Here is a 19,329-nt window from a genome sequence, read left to right as displayed (position 1 = left end):
GATGTTGTAATACTGGCTGTGGAACAGGTGCTGCAGTCCAACTTTGTCCCAGGACAGTGAAGGCATCTAAAATATCAACAGGAGGGCAATGACAACAAGTAAATATACACAAAGAGCCCCTTCTTTAACCACCTTTATTTATTTTGCACTTTAAGGCACATTTTGGTAAACCAGTAGTGTACTTGTGTATACAGAAACGGATAAATAAAGCTGTTATTTTAAGGCACGTGATGGGGTGATGTGGGTTTAAAAACCTGTCATGAAAAAGAGCAGAGTCTGTAATGTTTAAATGGTTTGTTTAAAGTATAGATCGCAGAAATTAGAATTACTCATAATTTATGAGTGAATTTATGGTGATTTCAGTGTTGCTGCCCTCTGCTTTCATTTTCTCCTTTTACCCCCAGAAGTGTTACAGGAGTGACATAAAAATCATGGCATTCAAAGTCTGCACACTGTAGTAAAAAACAAAGGTTTAGGTAAGTTTGGGGCAGCAGTACTTTTTCTATTTATGGACATAAATTACCAAGGTTTCTAAATAATGTGCTTATGATCCTTGAACGAAAGAATTTCATTAAATATCTTACCAAATTTACACATATCACAGTAGTTTTTTTTTAATCGGAACTACACATTTAAAAATTCCACAACCAAAGATGAATAATTTACAACTAGTTTACAGATGATCGTGTCATAATAAAGTGCCACTGTGTTTTATGAAACATTTATAATGACAGATGTCCTCAGAAATATCTGAAAATTACCTCAAACATACTTCTTCCTATTGTCTAATAACTACCTCATGACCTTCACTTGAGCTACAATATGGAACAACAACTTTGGGATGTTGGGACAACCGCACTACAAAGAGAACTTCAGCTGACTTCCCCGCTCTAGCAGCCCTGATGTTCTACCCTTGTCTCTGCTGCCACCGGGAGGATGAGGTGTGAAATACGGCTCCACAGTCCACTGTACTTGTCCAGGTCCATTCTGTCAAAGGACACGGGGAGGCTGCTGGTGAGGAATTTCTTCTTGAGATGATCGTCCACCATTTCTTCTACAGAGTTTAGATGGACCTTTCCAGGAATCTCGTCATCCTCCAGTAGCACTGTGAAGATCAGAACAGTCTGCTTGAATGCTGCATTCTCATGGTCACAGTAACGATAAAAAATGAGCGTGGAGCCTGGAGGCAGCTCCTCAAAGCGGTGAATGACGGCCACAGGTTTGTCTCCTTCAAAGGCTCCTTGTAACTTGTTGTCAATGTCCAGTTTGACCTGGTCGCTGTCCTGGCTGGCTGCGCTGGCTCCATCAATGTTAAGGACGGAGGCATTGACGGCAAAGGAAAAGGCTGAAGCCAGGCCTTGGGCCAGACAGTGCAGAGTCCTCTCGGCTCGGACACCAGCAGTTAGAATGAGGTTTACAGGCGCCGTGGGTTGAGCCGTCTGCAGGTGCCGCTTCAGGTGGATCCTGCTTCTGGTCCAGAACTCAGAGCGTTGATGAGGGAACCGTGTCTTCAGTTTATCCATCTGCCCAAGGAGGAGGTCTACACTGTTTAACTGAGGCGGGGGCCCAGGCTGCTGAGGAGTCATCAGAAGAACAGCAACCAGCACTAAAGCCAAGCCCATTACGTACATGGAATTTCCTGCAAACAAAACAAATAATCTGATGGTAAGTGAGTCTTTCTTAGGTGAAACAAAACAAACTGTGTGATGTTATTATATTATACAACAGTTAAAACAGGTAGATACCATGAATCAATTAATATCTGACATAACTTAAATATTAAAAACATGTATTTGTCAGCTTAAATAACAATTAACAACGTTCGATTTACCTTTGATAAATTTAGCCAATGTCGTTGCAAACTCTGTTTTTTCCTCAGCGATGGGGCCAATGGTTTGAACTTTAGGTCTTTGCTTGTGCGACATCTTATCGCTTTCTTTCTCCTCCTGCTCGGAGGAATCATTCTCTTCTCCTTTTCCATCATCTGACCAAGTCACAAAAAAAGAAACAAGTATAAACGTGGAGTAAAACATCAAACAAAACATCTAATATTGCTGTTTGAAATATATTGCACATCCATCGGTTCCTAGTGTCATGAATTATTCTTTTACGTTCTTTCCTGGAGGACTGAGAGTGAGTACTGGACAATTTGAATCAGTTTTTCATTCATTTTATAATTAATATCATAAAACAATCATTTATCTTAACTAATATTGTTATCTATTTAAGATTACTTTTTACTGTGTCCTAGAGTACTGTGTACTGCTCTTGGCCAGGTCACCCTTGTTAAATGGACCTTGAACTCTGATTAAATAAAGGAAACTGAAAGTGAAACAATCTTGAGGGCTTAGAAACCTCAGTCACACCCTGGAGTAAAACTGTTTTTTTTTTTTTATTGTAATGTAACTGGCACTGAATGTAGGAATCATGTGCAGTCAATGTTCAATTTGGGATGTATTTGAATTTGGTCCCAATGTTGTTGGAAGGGAACTATTAAAATAAATGACTTTAGCAACATCCTGGACCTTACCCTCTTCTGCTGAAACATTGGTGCATTTGACAGATGATGACTTTGTGTATGAAACAGCCTCAGGTTGGTCCACTTGGTCAACAGCTTGGTCATACATCCACTGTGAACCGGTCGCTTCTAGATCTTCCTTCTGTCTAGTTAGGCTTTTTGCTACAGAGTAGGAAAAATCTCAATTTAAAAAAATATTTTTTGCACTTTTTAAAAAATAGATAATATAGTTTTGCATCAAAAAACAAATATATGGTGAGGAATGATGGTCTGAGTATTGTAACAGCATAAACAAGGCAAGAGTACTCTGATGCAAAAAAAACAAAACCCCTTTTGGAATGATAACTGATTTTTTTTCTATTTCTTATGCCTATGTTTTCCTTAATTAAATACAATGAATTAAAAGTAATCACTAATTATGCTACTGTATTAATATATACTGTAACTATTTGCCTGTGTTGCTGCATTTTCTCCTCTTTTCTACCTTCCTTTCTCCCTTCATTCCTCCTTGAGCAGAGCTGTGATTCTTCAGAGTTTAAATAGCACAAACATAGCTGTCCCTACAGTCTCTGCTGAAAGCAGAAACAATAATAAGAACTCAAATATCAAATCAAATTTTACACTCAAACAAATAAGGGGGTTCAGCGTTACCTTCTTCAGCTCCGACATGTGTGGGTTTTTCTGAAGACAAGTGTGTATTCTGTTCAGCATTGGATCGATCTGCCGTGTTACCATCCTGGTCCTCCTGACAGGTTGAACCAGTTGCTTCTGACGCTGCTTCCTTCTCCACTGAGAAACAAGATGAATAGAAGTGTATATTAAGAAGAAAGCTGCCTGTCAACACATAATCACAATTAGTTTCCTCACCAGAGTCATTTACAACATTAATAGTTGCAAACTGTTATGGATGTGTTCACCACTACAGGTTTGGTTACTTTAGTGAACAGCTGTTAAAAGCATTGCACTGCTACAATTTTTTCAGCTGGTCCAGTTTTTGTTAACAGACCGCAGCAGCAGCACAAGTCAGTAAGAAGAAATGACTCTCATTACACAAGACTTTAGAGACTTACAGTGTCCTTTACTTACGCTCTTTAACATCTGATGGACTTTCCTCATGTGGAGGAGGTTCTGTTGTAACGGCTACAATTTCATCTTCAAGTAAACCACTGCCTGTAACAAAACATGTCAACAAGGTCAAAGTCTGTTGCACAATTTCAGCTCTCTTTTACGTCACACTTGTGTAACATAAAATACCTCTGATGTACTTCTTACTTTACGTATGTGTAGTAAGAAATAGCTCTGTTGTTGTTGTTCATACAAGTCTAATAACAAATTCTGCTGTTGTACTTTTTACATTACATGACAAATGACAAAAATTACAGTCAGTTTACTTACTTTTTACGTCGGCCAGGCTTGTATCTTTACCGTTGTCACTTTTACTTCCTCTGTTTGCAGGTGCAGACGATGAAGCAAAATCTTGAGCAAGATGGAAAACATTTACTGCAATTAATTTGAGCAGTTTCACAGAGTTCATTTTTGCGTTTTGACTGGTATGACTGGTACCTCCTTGGTTTTGATGCTCCAGCGAATTCTACCTCCTTGGTTTTGATGCTCCAGCGAATTCTTAGCCTCTTCCTGTTTGTCTTCTTCACGTGATGGAACAGAGTTCATATTTTCTACATTTATTGTATCACCTGGAGGAAATATGCAGAAAATATGTTTAAACTCTGTTCCTTAAGAGAACGACTGACATCTTTTGTCAGATAATACTGGTGTATGTTTTGGTACCTGACGTTTGCTGCAGGATGGAATCTCTGCAGTGTTCTTCCATGTTTTTATTTGGGGACACTTCACTTCAGTTCAAGGCTGCATAAAACAAATGGCTTTTTTATTTTATTAATAAAACAACTCAGATACTGTCCGTGTCACACGGTCATAGTCCAAAATTCTGATGTAGTGAGATATCATTACATAAAGGTGTGGCATGACAGCCAACGTCTTGTAATTGTACTTTAAACTATCATTAAACTTTGAAATATCCTAGATTCAAGGGACACTAAACACTGCAGACCAGCTACGAACATGTTTTAAAATGAAATTTCAATGGTAGCAGAGCACATGCAGGTTGTCAAATCAAGTTTTTCAGATTTAAAAATGACTACGACCCAAACAACAACAAAATGACAGCTACGACAAACAGACAGTTACCCACAGCAATGAGAGATGAGGCACGAATATTTACATTTATTGAACTTTTTCTACAAATATGGCACATTAGACATTATTAATGGATGCTCCTCCAGAAAAACATTATATTTTGTCAAAGAGATAATTACTTTTTTTAAATATAAAGTTGTGTTGGATTGTTTAAACATTCCTGTTCCTATTCCACGCCCCAACATAAAAATAAAGTAGTTGGAAAGGAAGTTATTAAAAAAAAATCATACAGCCTGCATTGGCCATACAACAAAACAAAACAGGCAGTTGACAGGCTGTAGCACACAAACACACAAAACACGCGGTCACTTTCTAACACAGCCACCTCAAAACATACAAAAACATACGTGACATCATATATGATGCAATAAAGGTAATCAAAAGGACAAAAAAGCCCTAAGGCATACTGGCATCAACGTCACGTCTACGTGTTATGTCAGGTTCCCACGCTAAATGTAAGGCTTTAATGCAACATTAAGTTAAAAATGTAACGGTAAAAATATCGTGGACGAAGGAAAGACATGATTACGATAAGAAAGGGACGACGTTGAGGAAAAGCGACGGTTAGAAGAACCGAAGGAACAAGTAAAAGCAGTCAACAAACAAGCAAAAAGATATTGAAAGTAGGTAAATAATCACCGAACAAAAAAAAGCAAACATGACACGTTGTTATAGAAAACTAATTGCAGGCATAAAATATTAAGACACCTTTCGCTCAAAGGCTGTTTAACTGGTAAACAACGTACATTAAATATAGCTTCGATAGCTATCAGTTAGCAACGCAATACAAGGTTATAATCTACATAAATGTCGATGAGTGAATGAAATAAAACTCTACATGCATATTTATAATTATAATTCCTTACCACTATGTCATTGATCACATCGCCTCAGAAACTGACCTATGTACTTGTTTTTTACTGAACTCTTGGTCGCACCTTTGCACACCAGTCAGAGCTCAGGGCGGAACCCTAATTTCTGGCATGTTTCCGATGGGAACACTTCCGGTTAACGCAGTCATACGGTCCCAATCTTTCAGGTTCTTATTCATAGAATATGTTTCTTTCAGAGTTTGTGTCTAACCCATGGTTTTGGCTTCTGCAGGTCTCGTTGTGAGCAAAAATGAAATCTGAAAATACGGAGCCTCGGGCTTTGAGGAGATCGGCACGACAGGCGTCCAGCCGAGGTGAGCGCTAGTAACACACTCTGCTTTAGCCTTAATGCTAACTTTAGCTCCCGCAAAGCTTTAAAACAAAAACACTTGTAGTACATGCCTTGAGTAGTGCTTAAGCCTAACAAGTTTAGATTATTTGAATCCTGTAAAAGTACAGCGATCGTTTTCATTCGACATCGTCTGTTTTCATTCAAAACACTTGTTGGCATGTCTGGTTTAAACCCAAACCCAACTCAAACATGGTCATCTCTCCACTGTAGCAATTCGTTATGAACCGACCCCCAGGGGTCCACTGAAGAGAACCAAAAAAACTCCTGTAAACAAAGCCCCCGCTCCCCCCGCCGTGGTCAACGGTTCCAAAGAAAAGGAGGAGATTGTAGAAGATGGAGGTGAGATGCTCCACATATAATTGCTAAGCTTGTATTGTAAGTCCCCACATAGTGCCCGCATAGTGAAGTGACACTTTATTATTGATTACTTTAAAACAGAGAGATGGATTTATTTCATTTAGCCGTTTTAACAGTTTATTAATACAAGCCATATAACTACACACCGCGTCAACCTTGTTTTTTAAGGTCTTCAACAATAATTCAAATGGTATCCCATCTACTACTTTCTTTTGTCCAAAAGTTATTTTAAACTTGTTTTACAGTCTCCCCTAACAAGAAGAGTCGACTGGAGACAGAAGGAGCAGTGGACAGGAGTGGTGACGAGAATGAGATGGAGGTTCAGAAGCCAACTGAAGCTGTGAATGATAAGGATGAGGAAATGGATACAGAGATAAAAGATTCCACCCATCCCACTCATCCGAACAAACCTTTTCAAGGTAACGGTTTTTGTAGTTTTATTTATTTTTTTACTGTTAAGAATATAATGTTAAGTTTTGGGGTCAGTTGTACTTATTTCCTGCAACTTGTAATTTGCAAATCTCCACCTACTTTATACCACTGTCAACTGAGGATAATGAGGAACATGTTCTGATGAGTTTTGACAAAGCTAAAATAGTTTCATATCTCTACACAGGCCCAGCTGGAGATTTTAATGTATTTCCTCATGTGGTTCTCCGTGAACGCTGCCAGCCTCAGGCTATAATTGGGGATGCAGATCTGCCAAAAGTAATACTAGGTATGAATGTGTCACAATTCTATATAAGAATTCTGTTTACATTCAAATTAGATATTTCAGTTATCCTGTTCTGGATTGTTTGTGTTTAGAGCGACCACGAACCAAAAAACCTGCAGCTTCCACCAAGTCAGCAGAGCAAGTCAGACCACCAGTAAGCAGATATGACATACCAGTCACTAAATTCAGTGTGGCTGACTACCATGACAAGCTGGGGTCGATACCCAGGGCAGGTAGTATTATTTATTTTTCATTGATAATCCGATGTATGTGCCAGAAAAATCCAGTGTGTAAGTCTTCTTCTAATTTCTCTTGACATGAATTCATTCTTCTCTCCCTCATCAGCTGTCAAGCCAAGTCTGTATCAATCATCAGAGAAATCCAGCACAGTTCACCATCGTTTAAATCTCATTCCTAAACACAAAGAACCTGTTCCACGCAAGAAAGGTCTTGCACTTTTTTTTTAACTGCATTTCAATCTTGACATAATGCAAAATGGCTGTGACAGTTTCAACAGTAAACTAAAATGACTTTCCTTTGCAGAACTGTTAAAGAAAACAAATATCATCAAGACAAGTCCTGGACATTCCTATAGAGGTAATTATAAGATTGCAATTTAAAAGAGTCAACATTCCTACATATCTGCAGTACCTTATTGCAATTAACTACTTCCAGGGTTCATGTGGTATTTATGGTGTGTGATTCTACTGATGCTGATGAGTTCTGCTGTCTTGCTGGTGTACATGAAAACTCTTGTCCATCAAAGGGTCACAAATGAGGAAAGGTATTTAACCAAGACTCCAAACACAGAAATGTTTGCAGTGCAATTTTCAGTTTTGGAGGCTCAGTTTGTCAGTCAGCGCGATGAGTTGTGGAGACGAAGCAAGATCCACCTGGAAAAGCACCTTAGAACAGCTGAGCCCACAGAACCAGTGAGTCTGATCATTACTGCCGGACACAAGGCTGAGAAAACACTGCAGTGTCTGGCACAAAAAATGGCTTCCTCCTTCTCATCTGCCCTCAATGGCAGTGTGCTCCAAATTGATGGAGTCAGTAAAGCAGGCCAAAACAGTGACCAAGTAAAACTGGACATTGACAGACAGTTGAAGGAAGCCTTTGAGGGTGATAAACCCGTGGCAGTTATCCATCGCTTTGAGGAGCTGCCTTCTGGGTCGACCCTCATTTTCTACCGCTACTGTGACCACGAGAATGCAGCTTACAAGCAGGTGTTTTTGTTGTTCACTGTACTACTGCCTCAGGACGAAGTTAGCAGCCAGCTGCATCTGAATGATGTGGAGGAGATGGTGCAGGACTACATCAAAGACAGGTTGGTGGGTTCAAGCAGCCAAAGTTCCTTCAATGAGATGGACACTGACAAATTTCCTGGACTGTGGAGCCGAATCTCACACCTTATTTTGCCTGTGGTGTCTGAGAAGGAAATTGAGCAGAAAGGATGCTGAACAGGATACACTAGGAACCAATGTGAACAGGTGATTCTTTCCACATACAAACACACATAAAATTAAAGTATTTATGCTGGAACTGTCCACATAGATGTGTTGTAAAGATGTGGTATGCAGTCATTTTCATGTATATGGAAAGTATTTGAAAATTCATTTAGAATTCCCTTTCCCCCATTCTGCTTTAAAGCCAGTTGTTGCTTGAGTGCGCTGATATACTAACGTTATGAATAAATTCTCCTTAAACATTTTTTCAATAGGAAATAGTCTTCAGTCAAAGAAATAATTTCTACTGGAGGAAGGGCACAGTAAGGGTGTGTTAACATAGTATAGTGAGTCTCCAGTCATATGTGTGGCTGCAGCAGCACTGGGACAACAATGTCCCATTGCTGTACTTTAATGAAAATGGAAAACTTTCCACCAACTCTCTAATAACCTATAGTTAGGGTCTGACACTGGGTTTTCTCTAGAAATGTATTTCACTTTACAATAATCTGTCTTCATTGAGGTTATTTTTTGGTGTTAAATTAACCAAAGCAACCACATCAAATTGTTGTTTACACTTAATTTATTGGGGAAAATGTCTGCATACTATATCTAAAAGGTTTTGGAATCGCTTTAAGCTTTCTTTCAGAGAGACCACATTTAGTTTTCTACCCCAGTTTTAAATGTGTACACTGGGTTTTTGTAGTGATCATCATCATCTTTGCATTTCCAAATCAGGTGAAGTGTATATTCTTATGTGAAAAAAAAATGAATAAGAAATATTTGATTCAGTCTGTTTAGCATACATTACCATCATGTAAACAATTTCTCTAAGTCATTCTTTAAGATATAAAAATAATCTTTTTTTACATGTTTATTATTCTGTGATATATTTTCACAGTTTCGATTGATATACCGGAATGTTTTGGGGGTTTTTTGGTACAATTTGCACTTGAAAGATTTTAATTTGTCACTTAGTCAGCAATAGAACTGACTTTTAAAAAGAAAAAAATATTTTGAAAAAAAAAAAAAAAATCTCTGTTGTCTGTGTATATAAACCAGATACAGTTTGTTATTTTCTAAGAAATAAGCAATGGCATAAAGAAAAATACTGAATTTACTGGTAAAATATTTTCAGCAAGAAACCACAGGTTCTAAAGTTGTACAAACATTTTGAGCAAGTTTCACAAAATGTGCCTTAAACACTGTGTCAGCAGCACAAAAAATGTGTCATGTGATCCAGTATGTCACATTGATGAGGTATATTATAGATTGTGTATTTGATAGTGAAATTCTTTCCTGTTTTTTTTAATTAACATTTGCCAGAATCTGGATATTTTCAATAAAGATTATTTTGATATAATGCCACATTCCCATCAATCCATCCGTTTTCATCCGCTTATCCATTACCAGGTCGTGGGTACAGCAGTCTCCATGACTGCCACCCAAATCACACTGCACCGTACCTACCCCCCGACCCTTCCTGCGGGTGGTGAGTCCACTGGAAGACGCCAACCGCCCTAACCGGGAATCAAACTTGCCCAGGAGGTGAACCCTGGGGTTCCACACCAATGACAGAGACATGGCCTCAGGGCCAAAGCACCACAAAACCACATTTAGGTTTTCATTTTTTTATTTTCAGTCAGAAAGTTTTTTTTTATTGATAAACAAAAGGGTTAACAAAAAGACGCAGCAACTGTCACTTTCATTGACCTCATGATGAATGCATGAGCCTTTTTTGCAGAGAGCATTCTTTCCATAGACAGGTACTGTTTGTGAGATCACGTGTGACCGAACACAACCTCACAGTGACTAGAATGAGGAAGTAGGAAAAGGTTAAGTAAATGTAGGGTGTATCTTCCCCTGACACAAGCAAATGTTGTGAAAATCACATTATAGTTTTACATTCTCTGTGACTGAACCTACTGCTTGATTGTCCTTGATGTCTTATCTGCAACATTTATCTTTGGTTTATGAGTGAGTCAGTGTGCAGTGATATAAATGGAAGCTTTCCTTTTTATGTTGGCATCAGTAGAAAATGAGAAAAAAGTAAATAACAAAGGGAGGGTGTTCATATTGGAAAATGTCCAGATGATTATATTGCTGAGAAAGAAAATAGAAATCAGGTAACAATTTAGAAAAATATTTGAAAAATAATTCAATATCAATTGAATTGATGCCAGGAAAATATTTCTTCATATATGTTTAGATTCTTATATTTCCTTAATTATATTGTTAGAGCATTGTCAGTTTATATACTATAAGGTTTAAATACAGGGTGTGGCATTAAAATATATACACTTTCAGTGCTGATGATGATAAAATCTTTAGTTACTGGTAAAATCATTTGCTGTTCCTTTATTGGCACAAATGAAAGAGCACTTTTTTTTTTACAGTGTTACAGAGTTTTACAATTTTCTTTTAAAATAACACGCAATTGAATATCAAACAGTTCAAAACAGTTCAAAACAGAGTGTAATATGACACAATACACTCAGCAAGTCAATGTAAAAACATTTTACTTAAAAACATTAAGTAATTAACAAGAAAACAATGTACATACCTCTCAAGAAATGACAAAAGAAGAATTTACTAAATATTATGGCTTTCAAAATGAACTAACTAATGTCCTATAATTAATTTGTGAAACTTACAAAACAAAGTAAATACAAAATAGCCATACAAAATAAAATGCAAATGACACTGAACTAGCACAATGATCCTTGTGAGGCGAGGTTCTGCAATCCAACCTGCTGTTCATCAACCCGACTTTTCCGCCTGTACATGTGACGCAGCAGTGACTTCAGATGGCTCCTGAACCTCACACCGACAAATGCATAGAAGACAGGGTTCAGACAGCAGTGGGAGAAAGCGATGAGCCGACACACATGGAAAGCATAATCCAGCTGTTTGCTCACTTTACAGGAGTCAAATGGCTCCACCATGTTGTCGGACAGAGTCTTCAGTAAGATGACCAGGTTGTACGGAACCCAGCCAATGAAGAACACAGCAACGATGCAGAAAATTAGCTTCACAGCTCTGTTCTTCGTGTGGGATCTCCTCTGTGTGATCTTTCTTAGAATCTGAATGTGGCAGAAACCCATCACTGCAAAGGCAAGCAAGAAAAAAATATTCTGTTGGGAGATGCGACTGATTTCCCACAAAGTGTCTTCATATTCACAGCCATAGGAGTAGGACTCTCTGTGTGGGATCTGGATGACTGAGCTGTAGAGCAGGGAGGGCATGGCCGCCCCAATGCTGATCATCCACATCAGTACTGACAGAAACAAGCCAGTGCAGCGTCTTTTTGTGCTGAGTTCAGAGAGAGGGTGAACCACAACCACATACCTGTACATGGTCATTATAGTTAGACAAAGAATGCTGCTGTAGAATCCAATGAAGAAGACAAAAGTCACTATTTTACAGAGAATATCTGGAAGCAGCCATCCCCAGATGTGGTAGAAGGCCCAGAAAGGGAGACCAGCGGTGAAGACGAGGTCAGAGATGGCCAGGTTCAGGATGAACACGTTGGTTATGGACTTCATCTTTTCATACAGAGCCAGGATGACAAGAACAAGGATGTTTCCTGTGAGGCTCAGTGAGATCACAACAGAGAAGAAAACAGGAATGGCGATGGATGTGACTCTGACTAGATCATCTTTGTCACAGACTTCATCTTCAACAAGGCTGTAATTAAAGGAGTCATTCATTGTTGCTTGATTGACCTAGTGAGAGAAAAAAGAAAGATTAGTTGCCTATTTGACTAATTTCTGTAATTTCCCAGGTAGTATTTACATCACAACATTTGAGAAAAACTGTGCAAAATAACGAACCTTTTCTGTCTCTACACCTGCGTTAAAGTTGGAGGATAATGTCTAAAATAAATGTCACTGAGTGGCTTTTATACTCATGACACAAAAGGTTCTTTCAGTTCCTTGTTTTAGAGAATAGGGATCTATTTTGCATATATAACACCAGCAATACATTAATCCCTTTTATTCTCATCGTTTATCACAACAAATGTTTATCATGTGAATGAACTGTTGAAACGAAATGAGAACAGATACTGGAGATTCAGTGTTACACTTTCAAAACTTTTTACACTAACCCATTGGAAAATCTAATCCCCCCAAAATACAGAAACTGAAATGTTGTCGCTTTTACTGAATAGCCAATGTTGCTGAAGTTCTGGACCCCGTTTGTTCAACATGCAGGAGCCTTCCTTCAACCATCGAGTCTGCCTTTTGACACTTTAATATTAGCTGGTGTTTTAAATATACCAGGTGATTTAAATGGTGCACAAATACATTCCATTTTCTCCCTTTCCCTCTGCAAGCTGTAAAGAATATATATATTTTCTTTGTATGTTTTACAGACAAAAATGCTCACATATTTTAATTGTCAAAGCCTTTACACACTGAAACCCTGTTACAATTCATAATCACCCTGTGTCTCAAAGGTTTGTTGAGGCCTAGCCCTTAACCAATGATTGTGTAAGTGGGTTTTATATTAATCACAGAATCCAAAGATTAACACTGACCAACCCCTGGTCCAACCCCAACTCATATTGGTGCGTGAATGATACAATGGTTGAAGAGTTCTGCTTTGCACCTTTAGGAAACACAACTTTTGATATTAAAACCCTCACTGTCAATGCCTCAGCTGCCACAATTAGTAATGCAGGTTGCACCTGTCTGAAAACAAAACCAAAACAATTTGTAAAGATTGTAGGGACTTACCAAGTTTCTCACCACATTAAATGAACACTTCCTTCACCTGGTTGTTACAGTTTGTAAAGCATCATATAAAATCCATTGAATGAAAATCAGTACACTAACTGTATGTGACCCATAATTGTTGATACAGAGTTGTCACCAGCGGTAAGTTTAAATTATATAATATTTTTGAATATGCTATTTTAAAGTCTTTAAAGCTGAGTTTCAAGTTTTTTTTCTATGTACTCCTTCTCCCCCAATTATCAATTTAATAGTATTGCAAAATGAATAAAAGCTATCACAAATGGTAGACTCAACATTATTTTTCTTAATTCAATTTTTCCATACTATGTCAGCACTTTATACTACTACTCAAAAAAACGTCCTATCCCAGCTGGTGTTATTTTACCATCTGCTATACTATATATTTAATATAATATTAATATACTTAATATATTTAAAGCAACGTTCAATGTACAGTTATATGCTGCGGTTGGTACAGTTATGTATATATGTTAGCTTTCTGTTATCATTAAAACACAAAACAAAACATATAGGGTTTGTTTGCCAATGTAAAAGCAATTTTTTATTAATTATTTTGGTGACCTGCCTGTAAGTAATAATATAACGTATTAAAAGTGTTTTTTCGACCTGCTGTTGAATAATATATATGAAATATATATGAATATGAAATTTAAATTAAAAAACAAAACAAAACAATGCTGCGATCAGACGTGACCTAAACAAAGGATTACAGTAAAGTGGGTCACGTTATAATGAATGTCACTGATCACATGACACATCTGTTTACGCCTTTACCTCAACTAAACACCATCGCATTGACCCGCCCATTTACTGCCCAATCATTGGTCGGGAAAACGAGTGCACCTTTTTCGTTGGCTGATGTAATGTCCATCAAACCACTCTGAGCAAGTTTGTATGCGAGAACTAGCGAGTTGAGCAGTAAAAATCCCCAGAATTTTAAAGTATGTTTTCTATTCCGGTTTAACACTAAAAATCGTCCAGAGAAATATGACAAGTATTAAGCTGGGGCTTTAAGGTCACTCAAGATGGCTGACAAGTGATCTGTGTTATGGTAAACACAACAGAACAACAACCTACAAAGGTCGTCTATAAAAACAAAAGTTCATAGGTGAGTGGGTTTTTGTTCAGAAATGTAAAAACCTTGTCTTATTACAGTTGGTACTAAGGTTTAGTGTTGTTCCGATGAGTTTGAAGTCACGGTTAAAAACATTTCTGGCTGTTGGTTTTACCATTACAAATTACAAAATAATGCCGTCAATATCTCTTGTAACTTCTAACTTCATTCTGTTCGATTCAAGAACAACGGTTATGTAAATAATAATAACATTTCTTTTATTATTATTCGCTGTAGTGCTAGTATGTACACTGTACAAAGCCGTTAATTTGTTGTTATTTTTGTGTTCGTTTGTGTGTCTGTGATGATATTTAAGAATATGATGAAAATGACGCAAAGGAATATTTTATATCTGTTTGTATGGATTTGCAAAATGACCGTTTTATCGTTCCATTACATTTTTACTTATGATAATGAACGTACATATTTAGATTAAATTCAAATGGAAAACCTTTAACAACAAGTGGTCTGAACCATTTGGGCAGCAGCAGCTGCTTCTGTATTTAAAGTCTGTGGTTTACTATCTTAGTCGCTGTTTTAAACTGACAGCTTTAATTTGGCCAGCAGTGGCTGTAAGAATGATTAGTGGCCTCTCATAACAAATGGTGGAATAAGCTTTTCATAGGTGACCACACAAATCACTTACAGAAGGATAGCAATTGGCAGCCACATGGCCAACATGTTCTATAGATCATTGTTTGCAAAGGTCTAATTGCAAAAATGCAAGACATAGTTAAATTTACATTCATATGCATCCGCTATTGTCAACATGTCTGTCAGTCTTATATACTTTTGTCTAAATCAATTATACAAACTATGTGAGACTACTCATGACTGTCGTGTTTGTTCGTTGCTAATTTTGATTTTCTGATTCAGCAGACTGTATGTGACCGTGTGACCCCTGGTTGCCAATATGGCCATGGCTACGGGGGCTACTGTTGCAGAGAGTCAACTCCACAGGATTATCAGAGATCTTCATGGTATGTGTGTGCGTTTGTTTGTGCGTGAGAGTGTGTGAATAGAGCCGAAGCAGGCACTCTGTGAATTGCATGGTGTGAAAGAAAAGAAGAAAGTGGAGGCAGTAGCGCAGCAGTTTTGTTGCTAAGACGTATTAGATCTTTTAGTTTGATAACACGTGATATTTTTTGACTAAATCCATCAGGGATCACATACTGTCTTGTTTGTAAAGTAGGTGTGTAGTAGAAGCTTTTTGTCAACACACAGCGAAAACAACTGTGTGTGAGAAGGATGCATTCATCACAGGTTTCATTCCAGTTTTTACGGTGGATGAGAGGCAAGATTTCAATTTACTGCCTGTTCAAAATGACATGTTGGTTTTTATGAAGAAAATTAATAATTTAAATTTACACCTGAATTGTCATGTGTGATTGTAGTTAAAAACAGGGTAAACTTTAACAAATCGTATCATATTTTTAATGCCTTGGGGTATTAAAAACAACAAGTTATCTTGTTTCTATGGTGACGTTAATTCAAATATTTTTTGTTATTTTAATTTCAGAGGCGGTTACAGAACTTGCTAAAGAGTACAGGGAAACTGGGGAACCAATCACAGACGACAGCACCAACTTGCACAAATTTTCCTATAAGCTGGAGTACCTGCTACAGGTACGACTTTGTTATATTTGTTTGCTTAGCGAAAAAAAATATTTTTCAAATATAAGTATAAATATAAGTATATTGGTTTTTACAAAAGATAAAGAGTTGTAGGTCAAATGATTGATTTTAATAGTTTTATTTGTCTTGTAGTTTGACCAGAAAGAGAAAAGCACATTTCTTGGAACAAAGAAGGATTACTGGGACTACTTTAGTGACTGTCTGGCAAAGATCAAGGGTGCCAATGATGGGGTTCGCTTCGTCAAATCCATCACTGAAGTAGGAATTTTATTGTTGGTATTTAAAGCTACAGAGTTGATGCACTGTAGTATAGGAAAAACAGTAATGCCTACTCACTTCTTAAAACATTTGTAACATAGTAATTCTTTAACAAATAAGTAAGAAGACGTTTTGTCTTTTATAGTGGACCAGAAAAAAAATGAAACAAATAGATTGTCTGATGTTCTATAATTTCTATTGATTTTTTCCCCATATGCTGTGATGTATTCCAACCTGGGATTGGCGACTTGGTGAAACTTGGTGAAACTGAACCAACTAACTGCATGGCTGCAATTACTCAGAATTTCTGTAATGTTGGGGTTCATCTGTGTTGTCATTATTCAAATGAAGAATACATTTTACAGTACTTTTTAAGAAGTTTATGTTGTTTTTATCTCCTTTTTTCTAGTTTGGAGATGATGTAAAAAATATCGTATTAAAAACTGATTATTTTCATATTTACAAAATCAGATTTTATGAACACAAAGCAACAATGACTAAAATAAATATTTTGACTGCTTTTACAGCTGAAGACATCTCTCGGAAAAGGACGTGCCTTTATTCGTTATTCTCTTGTGCATCAGCGACTGGCTGATACACTGCAGCAGTGCCTGATGAACCAAAGAGTCACCAGGTAAACATTTGACCTTTGACATCAATCATCTTTTAGATATTTCTTTTGTATTTAAGTTGTATTTAAATAGAATATAACAATAGGTATTAACTTCTTAATGGTTTTATAAAATCAAAAAAGCTTGTAATGTTGTAATTGTGTGTAGTATTCCATTAAGAAAATATGTCATATTATTTCATGAGATTTTAAAGTATGTTTTAAATCAATGATTCAAAAGAGTCCTCATTTCTATAGATTCTACTGTAAAAAACATAGCCTGCCCTTGTTCATTTTGCCCACAGTGACTGGTACTATGCAAGAAGCCCTTTCGTGAAGTCCCACCTTAGTGCTGACATCATCAATCACCTGTATGAGCTCAATGAGGTGCAGTTTGATGTGGCTTCCAGAGGACATGATCTCGATGCCTCGTGGCCTACTTTTGCCAGGCAAGAACAACTACTAAAAGATCAGCAACTAAACTCTTTGCAGCATGTTATGTTATCATCTTTGAACAGAGCTGGTACTAGATTTTTGTTATGTAGAATTCTAATGTTCTGCCTTGTTCAGTTTCAACAGTTTCAACCAAAACTATATAAGCAACTTTCCTTTTAAATCTCTGGAGACTAGTGACTTCCCACTGATGAGCCACATAATTCAAACAGTGATAAATGATTAAAATGACAAAATTGTGTTCAGTTACACAGACACATGTTTTATACTGGGATGTGGCTTAATGTGTTCTTGCTCTCACATCCTGCTTTGTCATCTGCCATCTTGGCTGTCCCCCTCATTTGGGTTGCATTACTACCAAATCCTGTAGATTTACACAATTTAAGCGGAGCATCCTTGCTACATAATACATTAGTTAAATATTTATGTGTGTGTGTGCGTTTATGTGTGTTTGTGCATGTGGTCAATTTTAATAAACAGGAGGACACTTGCAAATTCACCTGGCCACATGTGGAAACCTCCAAGTCGCAGTTCCAGCATTAACAGTCTGGTCAGCACCTATTCCCAGGTAACATAAATCTGCTCTGATAACATTTTTTATTCAAAATTTTAACTTGAATCATTAATTCTCTCCTCTTTTCCATCCTTCTTTGTCTAGCAAGCGCACGAGTTCCCCTCTAGCCCAGACTATGGTCATAATCTCCTGACCGACCTGAATGAGTCCTTGCCTGTCTGTCCTGAAGACATGAGCACAGTTGACGACCTTCGTCTAGAGCTGGACCAGTCAGAGCTGAAGCAGCAGCAACTCTTAGACAATGTGCAGCAGCTGGGTGAGGAGGCTGCTGAACTCAGGGGCATAGTGGTGGAGCTGCAGAAACAGTTAGATGTCTCACTTGCTGCACAAGAAGAACAGCAAGTTTTGCAGGTAGAAGTCAGAGGGCTGCAGGAGCGGGAACAGTCTCTGTCCAAAGAGGTGGAAAGACTTAATACCAAAGAGAAAGCCATGGAGGATGAACAACGGCTGCTCAAGCAGAGCTTGGCGGCTGCTGATACTAAGAATGTGGAGCTCCTGGCTAAGTTAGATGGGGTACTAAATGAGAAGGGCCAGCAGGCTGCCAGCTACTTTAATTCAGCACAAAAAATACACGAGTTGCTCGACAAATTAAAAGAGGCAGAGAGAGGAAAGATGGAAGCTGTAGCCGAAGCTGAGTCGAAAAAAAGACTGGGGGAAAGGTTAGAGACTGAGCTGAAGTTAAAGGAGGCAGCTGCTAGAGAGGGTGAAACCAAATTAGGAGCATTGGTTACATCTACATCTGAGGAGAAAATGAAGTTGATGGCAAAAGTGGAAGAACAATCCAGTGCCTTGGACAAACTCCAGGGGTCTTTGACACAGAGGGAGAAGGAGGCAAACAACTTACAAAAGCAACTGCGAGATTTACAAAAATCCCTCGAAGAGGCAGAGAAGGAAGTAGAGATGGTGAAAAGAATGGCACAAGAAGATAAAGAGAGAATGCACATGAATGTTAATGATTTAAAAAAGATGCTGGAAGCGGAAGTCTCCTCTTTCAAAGAAGAGGTTGAAAAGAAAGAAGAGGAACTAACTTCTACCTTTGAGACACTACAACAGCTGAGGACCCAGAACCAAAGTTTAAACACAGAAAGAGAGAAGCTGACAAATACTCAGGCAGAGCTGGAAGCTAACGTCAAAGAACTGACTACCAGGATGGAAGAGTGCAAGACACAGTGCACTAATTTAACGGATCTGAATGAGAAGCTGCTGACTACGGTAAGGAAAAATGAGGAGTTGAAGGAGGAAATGGATGAAAACAGAGGAGCACTTGAAGCTGAAGTATCTGCTCTGAGAGCTTCTGAGAAACAACTGCGAGGACAGCTGGATGACACTAAACTGACAGTTGATGAAAAGGAGAAGCTGCTGCGTGAGGAGAACTGTAAGTTGGATGAGAGCTTGCAGCGGGCCACCATGGCAGCCAGCACGGCAGAGAGCACATCGAAGAGGCTTCAG

The 19,329-nt window shown here is 38.0% G+C and overlaps 4 protein-coding genes across 11 annotated transcripts in view; 2 read left to right on the top strand and 2 right to left on the bottom strand.

Moving 5' to 3' along the window:
- Positions 1 to 120: 120 nt before the first annotated feature.
- Positions 121 to 5,825, bottom strand: LOC103398020 (torsin-1A-interacting protein 2-like). 2 transcript variants are annotated; one of them, XM_008336511.3, is made up of 9 exons: positions 5,602 to 5,825; positions 4,307 to 4,401; positions 4,114 to 4,212; positions 3,914 to 3,994; positions 3,605 to 3,688; positions 3,170 to 3,307; positions 2,531 to 2,680; positions 1,832 to 1,984; positions 121 to 1,639 (listed from the first exon to the last, which is right to left on the bottom strand). In XM_008336511.3, exons 2-9 carry the CDS (start codon positions 4,347 to 4,349, stop codon positions 891 to 893), a joined length of 1,497 nt encoding a protein of 498 aa, XP_008334733.1. In that variant the 5' UTR covers positions 4,350 to 4,401; positions 5,602 to 5,825; the 3' UTR covers positions 121 to 890. The 2 variants fall into 2 exon arrangements, with proteins under 2 accessions (XP_008334733.1, XP_008334724.1); XM_008336502.3 differs by having other exon boundaries at positions 4,307 to 4,384; positions 5,602 to 5,824.
- Positions 4,423 to 9,839, top strand: LOC103397996 (torsin-1A-interacting protein 2-like). 4 transcript variants are annotated; one of them, XM_008336469.3, is made up of 9 exons: positions 4,424 to 5,358; positions 5,840 to 5,921; positions 6,170 to 6,298; positions 6,562 to 6,735; positions 6,933 to 7,034; positions 7,124 to 7,264; positions 7,377 to 7,478; positions 7,575 to 7,628; positions 7,707 to 9,839. In XM_008336469.3, the coding sequence occupies exons 2-9, from the start codon at positions 5,858 to 5,860 to the stop codon at positions 8,489 to 8,491; spliced, it is 1,551 nt and encodes a 516-aa protein (XP_008334691.1). In that variant the 5' UTR covers positions 4,424 to 5,358; positions 5,840 to 5,857; the 3' UTR covers positions 8,492 to 9,839. The 4 variants fall into 4 exon arrangements, with proteins under 4 accessions (XP_008334714.1, XP_024908909.1, XP_008334691.1 ...); XM_017042930.2 differs by having other exon boundaries at positions 4,424 to 5,362; XM_008336492.3 differs by lacking the exon at positions 6,170 to 6,298 and having other exon boundaries at positions 4,423 to 5,358.
- Positions 9,840 to 10,091: 252 nt separating this feature from the next.
- On the bottom strand, positions 10,092 to 13,108 carry LOC103398115 (chemokine XC receptor 1-like). Its single transcript, XM_008336631.3, has 2 exons — positions 12,310 to 13,108; positions 10,092 to 12,201 (listed from the first exon to the last, which is right to left on the bottom strand). The coding sequence occupies exon 2, from the start codon at positions 12,184 to 12,186 to the stop codon at positions 11,185 to 11,187; it is 1,002 nt and encodes a 333-aa protein (XP_008334853.1). The 5' UTR covers positions 12,187 to 12,201; positions 12,310 to 13,108; the 3' UTR covers positions 10,092 to 11,184.
- A 999-nt stretch (positions 13,109 to 14,107) lies between these two features.
- Positions 14,108 to 19,329, top strand: part of fyco1a (FYVE and coiled-coil domain autophagy adaptor 1a) — a 14,440-nt gene continuing 9,218 nt past the window's right edge. For 2 of the 4 annotated variants that reach the window (XM_025063988.1, XM_025063982.1), the window contains exons 1-8: positions 14,108 to 14,344; positions 15,230 to 15,330; positions 15,870 to 15,976; positions 16,118 to 16,243; positions 16,771 to 16,877; positions 17,159 to 17,302; positions 17,787 to 17,874; positions 17,965 to 19,329. In XM_025063988.1, the coding sequence (XP_024919756.1) occupies positions 15,264 to 15,330; positions 15,870 to 15,976; positions 16,118 to 16,243; positions 16,771 to 16,877; positions 17,159 to 17,302; positions 17,787 to 17,874; positions 17,965 to 19,329 (2,004 nt within the window). In that variant the 5' untranslated portion in view covers positions 14,108 to 14,344; positions 15,230 to 15,263. Of the gene's footprint in view, positions 14,345 to 15,226; positions 15,331 to 15,869; positions 15,977 to 16,117; positions 16,244 to 16,545; positions 16,553 to 16,770; positions 16,878 to 17,158; positions 17,303 to 17,786; positions 17,875 to 17,964 lie in introns of those variants that run through there. The other 2 variants (XM_025063984.1, XM_025063990.1) reach the window with 2 other exon arrangements.

The sequence above is a fragment of the Cynoglossus semilaevis genome, chromosome 2 (genome assembly GCF_000523025.1).
Source record: "Cynoglossus semilaevis isolate Cse_v1.0 chromosome 2, Cse_v1.0, whole genome shotgun sequence".
Lineage (NCBI taxonomy): Eukaryota > Metazoa > Chordata > Actinopteri > Pleuronectiformes > Cynoglossidae > Cynoglossus > Cynoglossus semilaevis.
This window is presented reverse-complemented; position numbering and strand designations above follow the sequence as displayed.

Bases quoted from the DNA above. Each gene is read 5' to 3' on its own strand.
- LOC103398020 (XM_008336511.3), bottom strand. From the start codon at position 4,349: ATGGAAGAACACTGCAGAGATTCCATCCTGCAGCAAACGTCAG. The intron at 3,689-3,913 runs GTAAGTAAACTG...GTTTTGTTACAG, and splicing joins AAGCCTGGCCGACGTAAAAA to GCAGTGGTTTACTTGAAGAT. The intron at 2,681-3,169 runs GTAACGCTGAAC...CCTACTCTGTAG, and splicing joins ACATGTCGGAGCTGAAGAAG to CAAAAAGCCTAACTAGACAG.
- LOC103397996 (XM_008336469.3), top strand. From the start codon at position 5,858: ATGAAATCTGAAAATACGGAGCCTCGGGCTTTGAGGAGATCGGCACGA. The intron at 6,736-6,932 runs GTAACGGTTTTT...ATCTCTACACAG, and splicing joins TCCGAACAAACCTTTTCAAG to GCCCAGCTGGAGATTTTAAT. The intron at 7,035-7,123 runs GTATGAATGTGT...GTTTGTGTTTAG, and splicing joins TCTGCCAAAAGTAATACTAG to AGCGACCACGAACCAAAAAA.
- LOC103398115 (XM_008336631.3), bottom strand. From the start codon at position 12,186: ATGAATGACTCCTTTAATTACAGCCTTGTTGAAGATGAAGTCTGTGAC.